The 13,066-nt window shown below is 50.2% G+C and overlaps 4 protein-coding genes across 4 annotated transcripts; all 4 read left to right on the plus strand.

Annotated features, from left to right (window-relative positions):
* Window positions 1-1,880: 1,880 nt before the first annotated feature.
* Window positions 1,881-3,376, plus strand: EPUS_00241 (uncharacterized protein; the record flags this gene model as incomplete). The annotated part of the gene is made up of 4 exons (XM_007805898.1): window positions 1,881-1,998; window positions 2,053-2,537; window positions 2,626-3,291; window positions 3,356-3,376. The coding sequence occupies 4 exons, from the start codon at window positions 1,881-1,883 to the stop codon at window positions 3,374-3,376; spliced, it is 1,290 nt and encodes a 429-aa protein (XP_007804089.1).
* A 1,289-nt stretch (window positions 3,377-4,665) lies between these two features.
* On the plus strand, window positions 4,666-6,656 carry EPUS_00242 (uncharacterized protein; the record flags this gene model as incomplete). The annotated part of the gene is made up of 2 exons (XM_007805899.1): window positions 4,666-6,363; window positions 6,423-6,656. The coding sequence occupies 2 exons, from the start codon at window positions 4,666-4,668 to the stop codon at window positions 6,654-6,656; spliced, it is 1,932 nt and encodes a 643-aa protein (XP_007804090.1).
* A 1,268-nt stretch (window positions 6,657-7,924) lies between these two features.
* On the plus strand, window positions 7,925-9,433 carry EPUS_00243 (uncharacterized protein; the record flags this gene model as incomplete). The annotated part of the gene is made up of 2 exons (XM_007805900.1): window positions 7,925-8,365; window positions 8,423-9,433. 2 exons carry the CDS (start codon window positions 7,925-7,927, stop codon window positions 9,431-9,433), a joined length of 1,452 nt encoding a protein of 483 aa, XP_007804091.1.
* Window positions 9,434-10,301: 868 nt separating this feature from the next.
* On the plus strand, window positions 10,302-12,431 carry EPUS_00244 (Copper amine oxidase 1; the record flags this gene model as incomplete). The annotated part of the gene is made up of 2 exons (XM_007805901.1): window positions 10,302-12,012; window positions 12,091-12,431. 2 exons carry the CDS (start codon window positions 10,302-10,304, stop codon window positions 12,429-12,431), a joined length of 2,052 nt encoding a protein of 683 aa, XP_007804092.1.
* Between the last annotated feature and the right edge of the window lie 635 nt (window positions 12,432-13,066).

Genomic DNA, 13,066 nt, shown 5'->3' on the forward strand with positions numbered 1-13,066 from the left:
AAAACCTACTACCAGGTCAAAGACGAGGATTTGTTGGGAATGGGTTTCCGTGTTCCTCCTCCTCACGATGGCAGTCTGCCAATTGAAATCCTTGGAGCTTCAGCATCTCGGGCTTGCTCGGTTATGGAACTGCACTGCGCTGCACAGTCATTACACGCCAGGATCGCCATGATCCGTAAGCTCTAAGGAGGTGGGGTGGTACATGTGGGAACAGCCATTGTGGTCCCCATGGGTCTCTCAGGAACAGCCTATCAGATGTTTAAAAATTGACTCCTGAGTCCCAGTGGACTCATGTGAGTTTCTTGTTTCAAGCAACTCCTGTAGGATCCACCTAAATCTCAGTGCTTGCAGATCATCCCCTTCTGGTTTAGCCGGTGCGTGAGGCGCTGCCAAACAAGTATTAGGTAACAATGTTCATCAAATCAAGAACAACCTACGGAGAGACATGCAATTTCTCCTTGGTCTCCTATGGATGAATTGGCACGTAAGCCTGTAAAAGCATTGTCCTTAGGCTGCACAGTACATTCAGATACGAAGCCGTTTCGCAGTCGACGATAGATGCTTCATAGATACTTCACGTACACTTCACGTACACCCCACGCACACCCCTTTGGCTGGGACCCAATAAGGGAGCTAGCTGCATTGCACTGCATAGCATAAAATGGAGGAGCTGGATTGTGGGTGCAGTTATCCTCTGACAGGCTTGCACACCAGTACTCCATTATCTCCTTATGGTTGCGATAAGCAAATGTATATGAGATATGCAGTTGCCACTGGTGGCTAAAGAGCTGGGATAATGATGACAGAGAATGTTCAGATCAGACCATTCCAGAGCTGTCACAGATAGCTGAAAACATGGGGCAGCATAGGGTTGTCTTTGTTACCCTGTTGCATTCCACCTGTGGACGACTTCTCGTCCACAGACTTGCCTCCGTGACCGACTTCCGGGAGTATTGCAGTCAACAACCTTGTCTGACGTGCGACAATGGCCATCTTTCGGAACTGATGCATGCATCTGTGTACAATTTTATGACTACTGAATCATATGGGGTATACCGCCATATCATTCTGAAGGTGTTGTGCATCCCCAGGACGATATTTAGTGATAGATATCAATCCAAGTATCTGTAACATCCTATGGCGCTAGATTCTGTCGGCTTGGAATCGTCATTTACTTTTGGGGCAGACTTTTTTGGCAGTGGAGACCAGGATCTCCCCAATCGGCCCAATTATTGGTAGTTAGCACTACTGGCGGTCAGTAGCTTCAGCCTCTAATCGCTCCACAGCATCCCATCGTCTCCTCAATCAATTCACCACCACCGCTACCTCCTATCTCTTGACACTTTCAACACGCTCATGGTCATCGTCGTCTGGAACGATCCATTGACGACGACCATGTGCTCTCCTCATTGCTGAGACCATACAGCGAGCCTTTGGGAGGTTGTGGCCCCTGGGTGGTGGTTTGAAAAGATTGATCCTCTACATCGTCAGGCGCTTATCACAGGTTTGTCAACGCGAATCAATTGGAACAGTTCCAAGAACTGACATCAGTGTAGAGAAGTTGGGCGACTACCTACCTCGGCCGCATATATTGTTTGCCCTGTGTTCTGTCGTTGACGACGACTAAGCGAACCTCGCTTAGCTTCAACTGTGCACTCCACATCCCGTTCAATCTTCGAATTTCTTGTTGTTTTGTCGCACACCTCACGCGTCGAACTGAGGTTCAATTCCAGCTCCTCAAGTCAGAGCTATTATATGCAGCTCAAAGCGCTATCACCAGCCCGAGCAATCAATTTGCGGAAGTCTACATTGGTTGTGGGAACAATATCTACGGGACCTACATCCTTAAGAGCTACACTGCACCATACTACTAGCTCACCATGATTGCATGGAGGAGGCTCAGGGCGCTGGCACAAGCCTTGCTTCTTGTCAGCTTGGTACAGGCACTGGAGATCAACTATTGCTCGCCGGACAACACGGGTTCCAGCTTTCAACCAGGTAAAGGTCTATGTCATGCCTAACCAAACCATCCACTATTGACGACCACCGTAGTTGAGGATTCTTACCAGTCCAACGGGGCTTGTCAAGATACATGCAAGAGCAGTTATGCCTTCGCTGTTATTCAGGGTCAAAACTGCTGGTGTTCAAATTATGCTCCTGGCTATAGTGTCAACACCTTGAACTGCCAGGATTCTTGCCCTGGATACCCTACAGAGTGGTGTGGTTCATCATCCAGTGGCCTTTACGCATACTTCCAGCTCACCCTATCCCCGTCTGGCACCTCTGCCCGTTCATCTGCACGACCTTCAAGTACTCGTGGAAGCTCAGTGAGTGGCCCTCTCACTACTAAATCTCCAAGCTCTTTTTCTTTCTCAGGGCCTTCGTCCCCGCCTGTTGTCTCTTCAGAAGCCGGACCCCGGCCTGCCACTTCGTCAGTGTTGACGGTCATCACTACGCAGACTACTGCGCCGGCTGGGTCGGAACAGCCCACTGTGACTGTCACCGAGAAAGCGCCCTCGCCGAGTCCTTCATCCAGTGTATGGCCCTCATCTTCCATACCACACAGTTTATGGCTTGGGAAACGATGCATGCGCTTTATGAGAAGTCTTGCTGACCAAGAATCAGGAGCGTGTCGTCTCAACTGAGGTCGTTTCAACCACAGTGGTGAATACATCCATATCTACTCCCACCGCTACACCTATACCAACTACTCTGGTCACATCCTCCAGTACCTTCAGTCCTTCACCAACTCCTTTGCCGACCGAAGCTCCTAGCCTCGTTCCATCTGTCATCACGGTCACACAGAATGGAACAACAATCACCAGCACAGCTAGTGTGGCTCCCAGCACCGACCCAGCTCTTGGACAATCTTCGCCTCCACCTAGTGGCGGGAACCCTGGCAGAATGGCTGGTATCGCAATAGGCGCTGCCGTGAGTCTGGCGGCCATACTCGGACTAGCTTTCTGGCTGTATCTACGTAGAAGGGGACAGAATCTGTCACCACCCAGGACACCAGAGAGCGATCGAGCGGATGGGGTTAAAGGCCTTCCTACGCGTCATGCTAGCCAGATGTCGCAGGCTGGTTTAATTGACAAGAATCCCAGAATTATTACCACCGGCTTACCCATAGGCTCCAATTCCAACAGCGCTGGCACCTCACTTTCTCCGAGCCACCGCTACAGTGCTGGTACCGACTTGAGATTGAATCCGAATGCTATCTACACATGCGAAGAGAGTCAGCACAGTAGCGTGTCCCTTCAGGACAATCGTGATTATTCGAGGCAATTGCAAGTGAGTCAAGGCTCTATTTCTCAATGATTTTCATGTCTTGAATCTTATCTGACCCTTGTGACAGGTCCGCAATCCCGATTCTTGAACAAAATGAACAGCATTATCATAGACTTGTGGCATCATGAGAAACGAACATCTCGCTAATACAGACCCTGGAGTAGTCAATACAATAAAACTCCTCCTACAGTCCCATCATTTCCTTCGCCTTGCATCGCCACAAGCGGCGTCATCTAATCATCCAGCGTGCTGCATTTTGCTCAACGACTTTCACGATGGGACGGGTGGGCTACTCTCTCCTCGACGACCGATCGCATGGGTCTAGCATTTTCAGGAATTCTGGGAAAACAGCAGTGTACATCAGATCGAGCGGAAGGAGTTTTGTATGCTTTACATTTTCTTGTGCTCTTACTTTTTGAGAGCCTTTGTCTGGAGGTATAGCACCGAGGGCTAATATGCAAGAAGATCTCTGGCGGCTTTCCACCAACACTCGGCGGTCGTGCAGGAACATAATGTGATGGCTTCAGGGCGCATTAAGACGGTGTCCCCCACGATACTACCACTTGCACTTTCTGGACTTTCCACATCCAGGCTTGCAGTCGGTAAGTACATGTACAGCAAACGAGCCGTTGGAAGTGCTCCTTCGGTGCTCTGATGGTCACCCGATGACAACGGACATAGATATGAAGTACGCATCTTGTTCGGGCCACTCGCTCTTAGAGCATTATGAATTCGTGATGCATTAGAATAACTCCACCCGCATAGCCTGAAACTCGTCTGAGGATGGACCAAGACGTTGGCTGGGGGCGGAGTTGTGCTGCACATGTTTTGAGTTGCGGGCCGCCTGGGGGTACATATGTAATGTTACGATGGCTTACAAGATTGTCCGTCATCCGCACCCCATCCCGTGCCATTTGTGTTGAATTCGTCGTTCATCAGGCTGGGGAAGTAGAATCCTAGCATACCAGTGGAAAGTCCTCCTGAAGTACCTGAAGTACCTGAAGTGTCCATATCTGCTGGTGTTCGAATGTCTGATTAATATTCCCACTGGGGGCACACCGATACCGATAACACTACGTCTCAAGAGCATGCGAAACTACGTCAGTTGGGCAGTAACATTCTTTTCTTGGCCTGGCTCCTTACGCCCCCCCACTCGATTCTTCTGACAACGAACAAAGTCCATCATCTCTCGAACCATCGTGCCACATTTCCACGACTAGGCATAAACTCCAGACCGAAGTCTCCCTTATCCCTTCTTTCAGGAACCAGAAGTCTGTCAATTTACAAGGCATAGAATTAGTTTGTTGTTGTCATCCCACTTGTGAGGTTGCAAGCCTTTTACCCCCCTGATCCTAGCCTTGGGCCTTGTTGCTGACCATGGCGGGTCGTCGATTCGCTCCAAGCGAGGTTTCTGATCGGTATGAAACCAGAAGAGACTACGCACGCTCTGAGATAGGCCGTCGAGATGAACGTATCTGGGAAGAAGAGTTGGAATACCGCTCCCGTCCACCACCACCACGGGGGCGAGAGAGGACAACTGTTGTGAAGGAAGAAGTGCGAGTGAAGGAACGTTCGCCACCAGATTTCTTGCGAGAAAATTATGGACGTACAACCTCGGGCCCGGTGGTTCTCCGAGCCAGAGAACGGGAGGACTTTGAATTTGTCCCACGTCCGCGTCGAAGGTCGCCAAGCCCAGAGCTTGAGCGCAAAATTGAAAGGGAAGAAATCATCGTGAGGAAAGAGCCAGAGGTCAGGCGAGAGCCCCCTCCACCCCCACGAGACTACGAGCGAGAAGAAATCATTGTTCGAAGAGAAGATCGAACGGCTGAACGAGCAAGGCCCCCACCTCCACGAGAGGTTGAGAGAGATGAACTCATTGTCCGAAGGGAGGAGCGGGGTGGGAACCCCAGATACTCGGCAGTATATGAAAGGAATGATGTGATCGATCGTCGCCCACCGCCTCGTGATGACTATGAAAGAGAGGAAATCATCATTCGCCGTGATAGAGATGATTCACGTGACGCTCCGCGGTATCGAGGTCGAGACGACCCGTATCCTCTTCCACGTGCTGTCTCTCATGAACGGGAGCGTTCTCGTATGGGACGTGGTCGCTCTGGTAGCGACACAGATGAGATCATAATTAGACGAGATGAGCGTGAAGGTCGGAATGGTAGGGAGAGGGAGAGAGAGGAGATCATCATCCGAAGACATGACTCCCGGTCCCCCAGTCCAGCATCCAGTCGAGGTGTTAGCGTTAGGCCGCCACCTGAACCTCCTATCATAAACGCGCCTGCCATTCATCAAGAGGTCATCACACATCATAGACATGTTGATCATGGCTACGAACTGGCTCTTGCTCCCATTGCTCCACCGGCCCGTTTCAGGCCTCCGTCTCCTCCCACGCCACCTCAAGAAGAGGAAAGGATTGAGATCCGTCGCCGCGGAGAGAAGAACGGCAGAGCTTATGATGAGGATATCATCATTGACCGTAACCAGTCAAGATCTGCCCCTCCGACACGTGATCGACAAGACGATGATTTGGATCGCGCAGCGCTTTATGCTACTCCTGCTCCATCCCGAAGGCCCGCTCCTCCAGAACGATGGCGCGATCCACGAGATTCACGGGATATCCAGGAGGAAGCGGAGTATTATAACCAACGAGCGCTCGATCGCACTTATCCTGGAGAAGGCTATCACGGGTCAACGGCTGACTGGGCGATTGTCGATGTGCCACCAGGAACTCGGCGTGTGCGTATGGATGGGGCTGGCGGCGGAGCCCAAGAAATCACTTGGCAACGTTATAACGGGGTGAGAAGGAGTAAGTTCATGCCAGATGGTAGCGATGAAGGATACGGCAGCGAGGTCGGCAGACCAGCGCCAGCTCCAGCTCCAGCTCCTGCTGCTGCTGCTGCTGGAGGAGAAATTGGACGACGATACATGGGAGTCAAAGACCCTAGAGAGGGCATGTGGACAGAAATCACCAAAGACCTGGTAGTCAAAGAAGCTATCGTTGAAGCTGGTTATGAGTTTGAGGAGACGGATGATTTCTTTTATGTTATTGCCTATCTAAAATACGTAAGCTCCACCTGACCTGACCCAGCTGAATTACAAAGTATCTCTGACAGCTTGCACAGGAGGATGTCGCTCGTCTGGTCGGTCTTAGCGAAGACATCAGACATGCTAGACGCAAGCGCATGAAAGAAATCGACTGGGAAAGGAGAGCTCTCCCTCCACCAGAAGCACCCAGGAGACCCTTGGCCATTGAGGATGCCCCTAGTAGGCCAGCGCCCGGGCCCTGGGATCGAGAAGACGAACGTGTGGTCGAGCGAGAGTGGTATCGCCCTCGAGCACCACCCCCTCGGTGGTAGGAGCCATCATAGTCACCTTTAGGAGATCAATTTTCTCGCATCAAGATCGTCCTTCTCCCTACAACTTACGACATGACATGACGATAGCATTGACACGAATGGGTGTTGGTGGGGCCCGTATTGGAAAATTCGAACCAAGTGAAGTGAGTCGTGGCGACCCTCTATAGATGGTTTTGCATCAGCTCAATGGATTGAAGATAACGTTTGGGAACATGTGTTGCGCTACATGAATGGAAATATCATGACCATAACATATAACGATACTCACGATTCTTTTCGATAGCATTTCAAGTAGTTTCTCAACATGATTTATTCCTTCCGGATATCCCTTGTATCTAAATCATGCAGCACCAAACTCCAGTACACCAGAGCATATGTACATAATGCGTTTGCAATATCAAGCATCCATCTCTGGGTGCCATCCCTATGCGCTCCTCTATCCTGTAGCACTGCTTGCTCCACCAGCCGAGCCGGGGCTCTCCATTCCACTATGCTGATTCCCATGACCTTCCCCATGCCCATGATGTTCATCCTTCATAAAAGCTGCCTCGTAGGCCAGGTATCCCGCAAAAGCAACGGTTGCTATACCTAGCCCCGGAAATGCTCGTCTGAACCGATTGTACCGTGTAAAGGGACCTGTGTATCGCCATTGCTCGCTGCGTACTATCTGTCAGAGGAGGCCCCATGTAAATTTCTGGGGCTTCTGGAACTAACGCTCTTGCCCATGGATCTCTTGACTGCCATACTCTGCTTGTCGAAGCTTCCACTAAGGTGCTCTTGTCGAAGCCAGTGGGGTTTGATGGTGCCATGATGTAGTCGTGGAGGAAAGCCTGCCGAGAGCTCTGACGGCTGGCTGATGGAAGCTAAGAGGGTTGAGGGAGGGTAGACTCTCCCAGCGCTTGATTCGGTCGCCTCTGATAGGTACTGGAACTGGATTGCAGTGCTGCACAGACTGTAGGGGAAGGTTGGAGCTTCATATGCCAAGAGTGCTGGGGGATGAATCCGAACATGAAGCACAGTGGTTCCCAAAGTTTTACGTCGCGAACTCGTACACACTCAGACATGTATACATGCCGTGTCCCCGTAGATGTGATCGAAACTATGGCGCGCTGGTAAGATTGAATTGCTCGGCAAGGAGAATTATCCAGAACATGTTTGCGCAGAGAGTTATTTCACTATAAAACAAGCTGACAGGTATTTCAGATGAACCTCCGCTCATATTGACTTCGCAACAACGATCTTACTTTCGCGCCTCATCATACGACAAGATGCCTCCTTCCGGCCGTCATGGACCACAGGGCCTCTATCCGAATTTCCAGCATATGCAGCAGTCACAATATCAACAAAATCAACAACCCCACCAACACCATCAAGCGCAGCACAACGCTATGCAGTTGCCTGCAGCTGGGCTTGGAGGTCATCCAGGCTTTATGTCTGGAATGTCACTGCCAGGTTCGAACATGAACAACGGCGGTTTCGACGGAGCTAGGTTAGCAGATGGTGGAGGCACAGGATTGGCTAGTCATTCTGCGCAAATGAGCTTTGCAAGGGGAGGGCAGATGCCACCACCACAAGGGCGCGTTTTGGACGGTAATGATGGAAAGGCAGGTCAAGCAAATAGCAGAATACGAAATGTATGGAAAAGCAATCTTGCTTCGGAAATGAAGGCATTGAGGCAGCTCGTGGACAAGTATCCTTACATTGCCATGGTAAAGCCCTTCCCTTGCGCCACTTTCTACCGCCGCAATGACTGACATGCCTGTAAGGATACAGAGTTTCCTGGAATTGTGGCACGTCCAATTGGACAATTCACAACCAAAGCGGACTATCACTACCAGACGTTGCGCTGCAATGTCGACCTCCTGAAAATGATTCAGCTGGGAGTAACCTTGTTCGCCGACGATGGCAGCTTACCGGCTCCAACTGATCCCGCAAACCCTCAGCCCAACTACCTGACTAACTTCATACCTTCGCCATATTCGTGGCAATTCAACTTTTCTTTCTCCTTAGCATCCGACATGTACGCACAAGAGTCAACGACAATGCTCGAGAAGGCTGGCATCGACTTCTCGGCACACGAAAAGAATGGAATCGATCCCAAGGACTTCGGTGCTCTTTTGTACTCCAGCGGACTTGTGCTCGAGGAAGATGTTAATTGGATCTCATTCCACTCTGGCTACGATTTTGGATACCTGATGAAAATCATGCTGCAGAAACCACTTCCAGAAGACGAAGAGGAATTCCACAAGCTGCTTACAATCTTCTTCCCAAGCTTATATGACATCAAATTCCTCCTGAAGCATGCTGCGCGCAATCAAACAGTCAACAACAACCAGCAGCTCACAGCTGAAGCCGGAACTATCCTGCAGAAACTGCAGACCAAGTCGGGCTTACAAGACATTGCAGATGAGCTTGGCATAAACCGAGTCGGTATCGCACACCAGGCCGGTAGTGACTCCTTGCTTACCGGGCAGGTCTACTTCAAGATGAAGGAGAAGATCTTTGGTGGCGACATCGACCACGAGAAGTATTCAGGGCAGGTGTGGGGCTTGAACGGGCAGATGTCCGCAGCCACGAACAGAGATTTTGCAACGCCGAACATGAATGGAGCTACATTCTACAATGCTAATGGCACACCCAGTACACCGCAAACCAACAATGTGGGCCTGGCTCAGCAGAATCATACTCCTGGGCCGCAGGCGAATCATGGCGGTATGGGACATCTGACGCCAGGCGGTGTCGGTGGATTTGGCCAGTTTCAATACGCTAAAGCGTGATTGAGGTATGGCATTGCTGTTTCATCTCAGGAGTATGAATTATTAGGAAGACGGCAATTCTGAATACATGTTAGTTCTGATTTCTCAAAGCATAGCCTCGGAGAAGGACTGGCGCTGAATAGTGGGAAACCGGTAAATTGGGTTCTATGATAGCAGTTCCCATATCCTGTAGATTTTACAGGCCAATCTGACTTGTCTGTTATTCTGCCCCTGCTTCAACGGCAGAATCCCTTGCTTGTAGTAATAGAAAGCTCTCACCCTACTCTCAATCTTCTGTACAAGCATACTTCCTTATATGGGCATGCATTTGCTATCTGCTTCTAAGGGCGGCAGGGACAGTCATCACAAGCTCATAGGAGCTTGATAGGTGTCATCAGCGTTTCATTCGGGAGTTCTTTGAGAACAGCGAGATCTGGGGCCACTTGAGATTGGTCATTTTTGCCTGAGCAATGAGGCGACATCTTCCGTTGCTCTTGTGTTTGCTTTTTCCTAAAGAGTGATGAGCAATCGACAGAGCCGCAGTGAAGATATGCTAGCACCTAAACGGGCAAAAGATACGGGGTTCGCAGCCAAGGCTTGACCCCTGAAGCATTCTCCATCGCTCCCTAATTTGCCGTGGTAGTCTTATCGTCTAGAACTAGTAGTGTTTTGGGGTGGGGGAGGGGAGAGGGGTATGAGGGGAGGAAAAGGTAAGAAGACCGTTTCTGCATAGACCTGCCTCTTTCATCGAGTCCTTCCAGATATGTAGAAAGTCAATCATAATCAAGCTGCTGGACTCAAGCTCTGGCTGACTCTCCACCTCACCTCCCGCTCAACGACCTCGATACCATCAGCATTACCCCCAAAAGTATCAGCTTCCTACTACATCATGGTTCTGGACCGATTGAAGCAGTTGGCCCAGCAGGTCACCAATAGCGTATCTCCTCCCCATCCGTTTGACCCGCTGTCCTCGCTCGAGATTGAGACTGCTACTTCCCTTGTCCGGGGCGAACATGGCTCGCTCTTCTACAACGCTGTCACACTTGATGAACCCAAGAAAGCTGATATGCTTGCATGGCTTGCGGATCCAGATCACACCCCTCGTCCACACCGCATAGCAGATGTAGTTGCAATTGGGAGGGGCAGCAAGGTGTTCGACGGGCTCGTTGACCTTGACGAGCGCAAGATTATACAATGGAAGGAAACTCCAGGCGTGCAACCACTGATCACCATGGAAGACCTCCAAGTTGTCGAGCATATCTGTCGCCAAGACCCCAAAGTAATTGAGCAGTGTGGCATCATTGGCATCCCCAGCCAGGATATGGACAAAGTCTACTGTGATCCATGGACCATTGGATATGATGAGAGATTTGGAAGTGGCATTCGCTTGCAGCAGGCGTTGATGTATTATCGTCCACACGTTGATGACAATCAATACGGCTTCCCGCTAGACTTCTGTCCAATATTTGATGCTGACAAGCAAGAGATCATCCATATCGACGTCCCGAAGGAGAGACGGCCGGTCAACCAAGCGCCTGCTAACAATTACCATCCGACCGCCATAAAAAACTCGGGCGGATACCGAACTGATCTCAAGCCTATCAACATCACTCAGCCTGAAGGTGTAAGCTTCAAGGTGAACGGCAGAATCATAGAATGGCAGAACTGGTCTGTCCATGTCGGCTTCAATTATCGAGAAGGAATTGTGTTGAACAATATTACGTACTTTGACAAGACAGAGAACAAAGTTCGGCCCATCTTCTACAGACTATCACTGGCTGAGATGGTTGTACCGTACGGCAACCCAGAGCACCCTCACCATCGGAAGCATGCCTTCGATCTCGGCGAGTATGGTGGTGGATACATGACCAACTCGCTTGCCCTTGGTTGTGACTGCAAAGGCTCGATCCACTATATCGACGCAAACTTGGTTAATCGTGCCGGAGCAGCAACCATAATTAAGAATGCTATCTGCATTCATGAAGAAGATGCCGGCATTCTGTTTAAGCACACTGACTTCCGTGACGACTCTGTTGTTGTTACACGCGCCAGAAAGTTGATCATCTCCCATGTCTTCACGGCGGCCAATTACGAGTACTGCGTGTACTGGATTTTCCATCAGGACGGAACGGTCCAGCTCGAGATTAAGCTTACAGGTATCTTGAACACGTACCCCATGAACCCAGGTGAAGATACCAAGGGCTGGGGTACACAGGTCTATCCTGGTGTCAATGCTCATAATCATCAGCATCTCTTCTGCTTGAGGGTTGATCCCAACATCGACGGCCCAAACAATACAGTTTTTCAATCCGATGCTGCACAAGGACCAGGTGATGTGGGTTCTGTGGAGAACAAATACGGCAATGCCTTCTACGCGAAAAGAAAGAGATATACCAATCCTGTTGAGAGCATGTCAGATTATGATGGACAGAGTACACGCACGTGGGAGATATGCAATGAGGACAAACTGAACCCGTACTCCCACAAGCCAGTATCGTATAAACTCGTCAGCAGAGAAGTGCCGAAGCTCCTTCCGAAAGAAGGCGGCCTTGTATGGAAACGAGCGGGTTTCTCTCGACATGCCGTCCACGTCACCAAATGTAAGCTTTTGCATTCTTCTCGTCCCCTTTCTTCTCCTACCTCAACCTTTACTAACAACAATGGTTTTCCGGCTTCAGATAACGACAACCAGATACATCCTGCAGGCCGCCACGTCCCGCAAACTTCAGGCGATCCCGCTCGAGGGCTCCCTGAATGGATTGCCGCCAACCCAAACGAGAACATCGCCAAAGCCGATATTGTCCTCTGGCACACATTCGGCATCGTCCATTTCCCGAGCCCAGAGGACTTTCCCGTCATGCCAGCCGAGCCAATGACGCTGCTGCTCAGGCCTAGGAACTTCTTCACCAGCAACCCGGCATTAGATGTACCGCCTAGCTTTGCGAAGACGCCGAGCGAGGTGCTTGCTGGTAAGAGAGGCTACGATAGCAACAAGGATAAGGCGAGCGTGCTTGTTTAGCGGCTGCTAATGGTCTTGAAGATGAAGTATTGGTCTTTTGAGAGGAGAAATTGCATTGCGGATCTTAATGTACGACGTTTACAATAAGCGATACGTGGACCGGATATTTCAATGAAATACTGACGGCCTACTCTCTATCCATATCCTCTTCGCTGTCACTCTTTCTCTCGTCTCTCCAATTATTCTCGCCTGTAGGTAGTCCTACAGTTTACTCGCTCAGCTCAGTCATGGAAACTTTCTCTGTTCCGTGTCAAAAAAACACCATGCCAGCCTCCAGCTATGATGCTGATACGCCTACAAGCCAGATTGAGATCTGATATATATCGAATGAACGACGATGTCGCATTCAAGATGACTATGAGTAAGTGTTTCTCGGTACCTTTCCTCATTTGTTGATTGCCGAGAATATATGCACAAAGCGACCTACAGATTTGCACGTTCACCCACTATGTCTCTTGCTCAATAATATCCAACAAGCACAATCCCACAATAGCTACCCCAATCTTGAACATTCAAAGCACACCTCGCCTCGAACAGATAGGGCAAAGTTAATTCAGCCAGCTTTCCATAGACTCAGAAACGGTACACGAGCAGTTCAATCGCCATGCCGGAATCCTCAAAGCCCATCCAACCTT

This window comes from Endocarpon pusillum, assembly GCF_000464535.1.
Source record: "Endocarpon pusillum Z07020 unplaced genomic scaffold scaffold4993, whole genome shotgun sequence".
Taxonomy (NCBI): Eukaryota; Fungi; Ascomycota; class Eurotiomycetes; order Verrucariales; family Verrucariaceae; genus Endocarpon; species Endocarpon pusillum.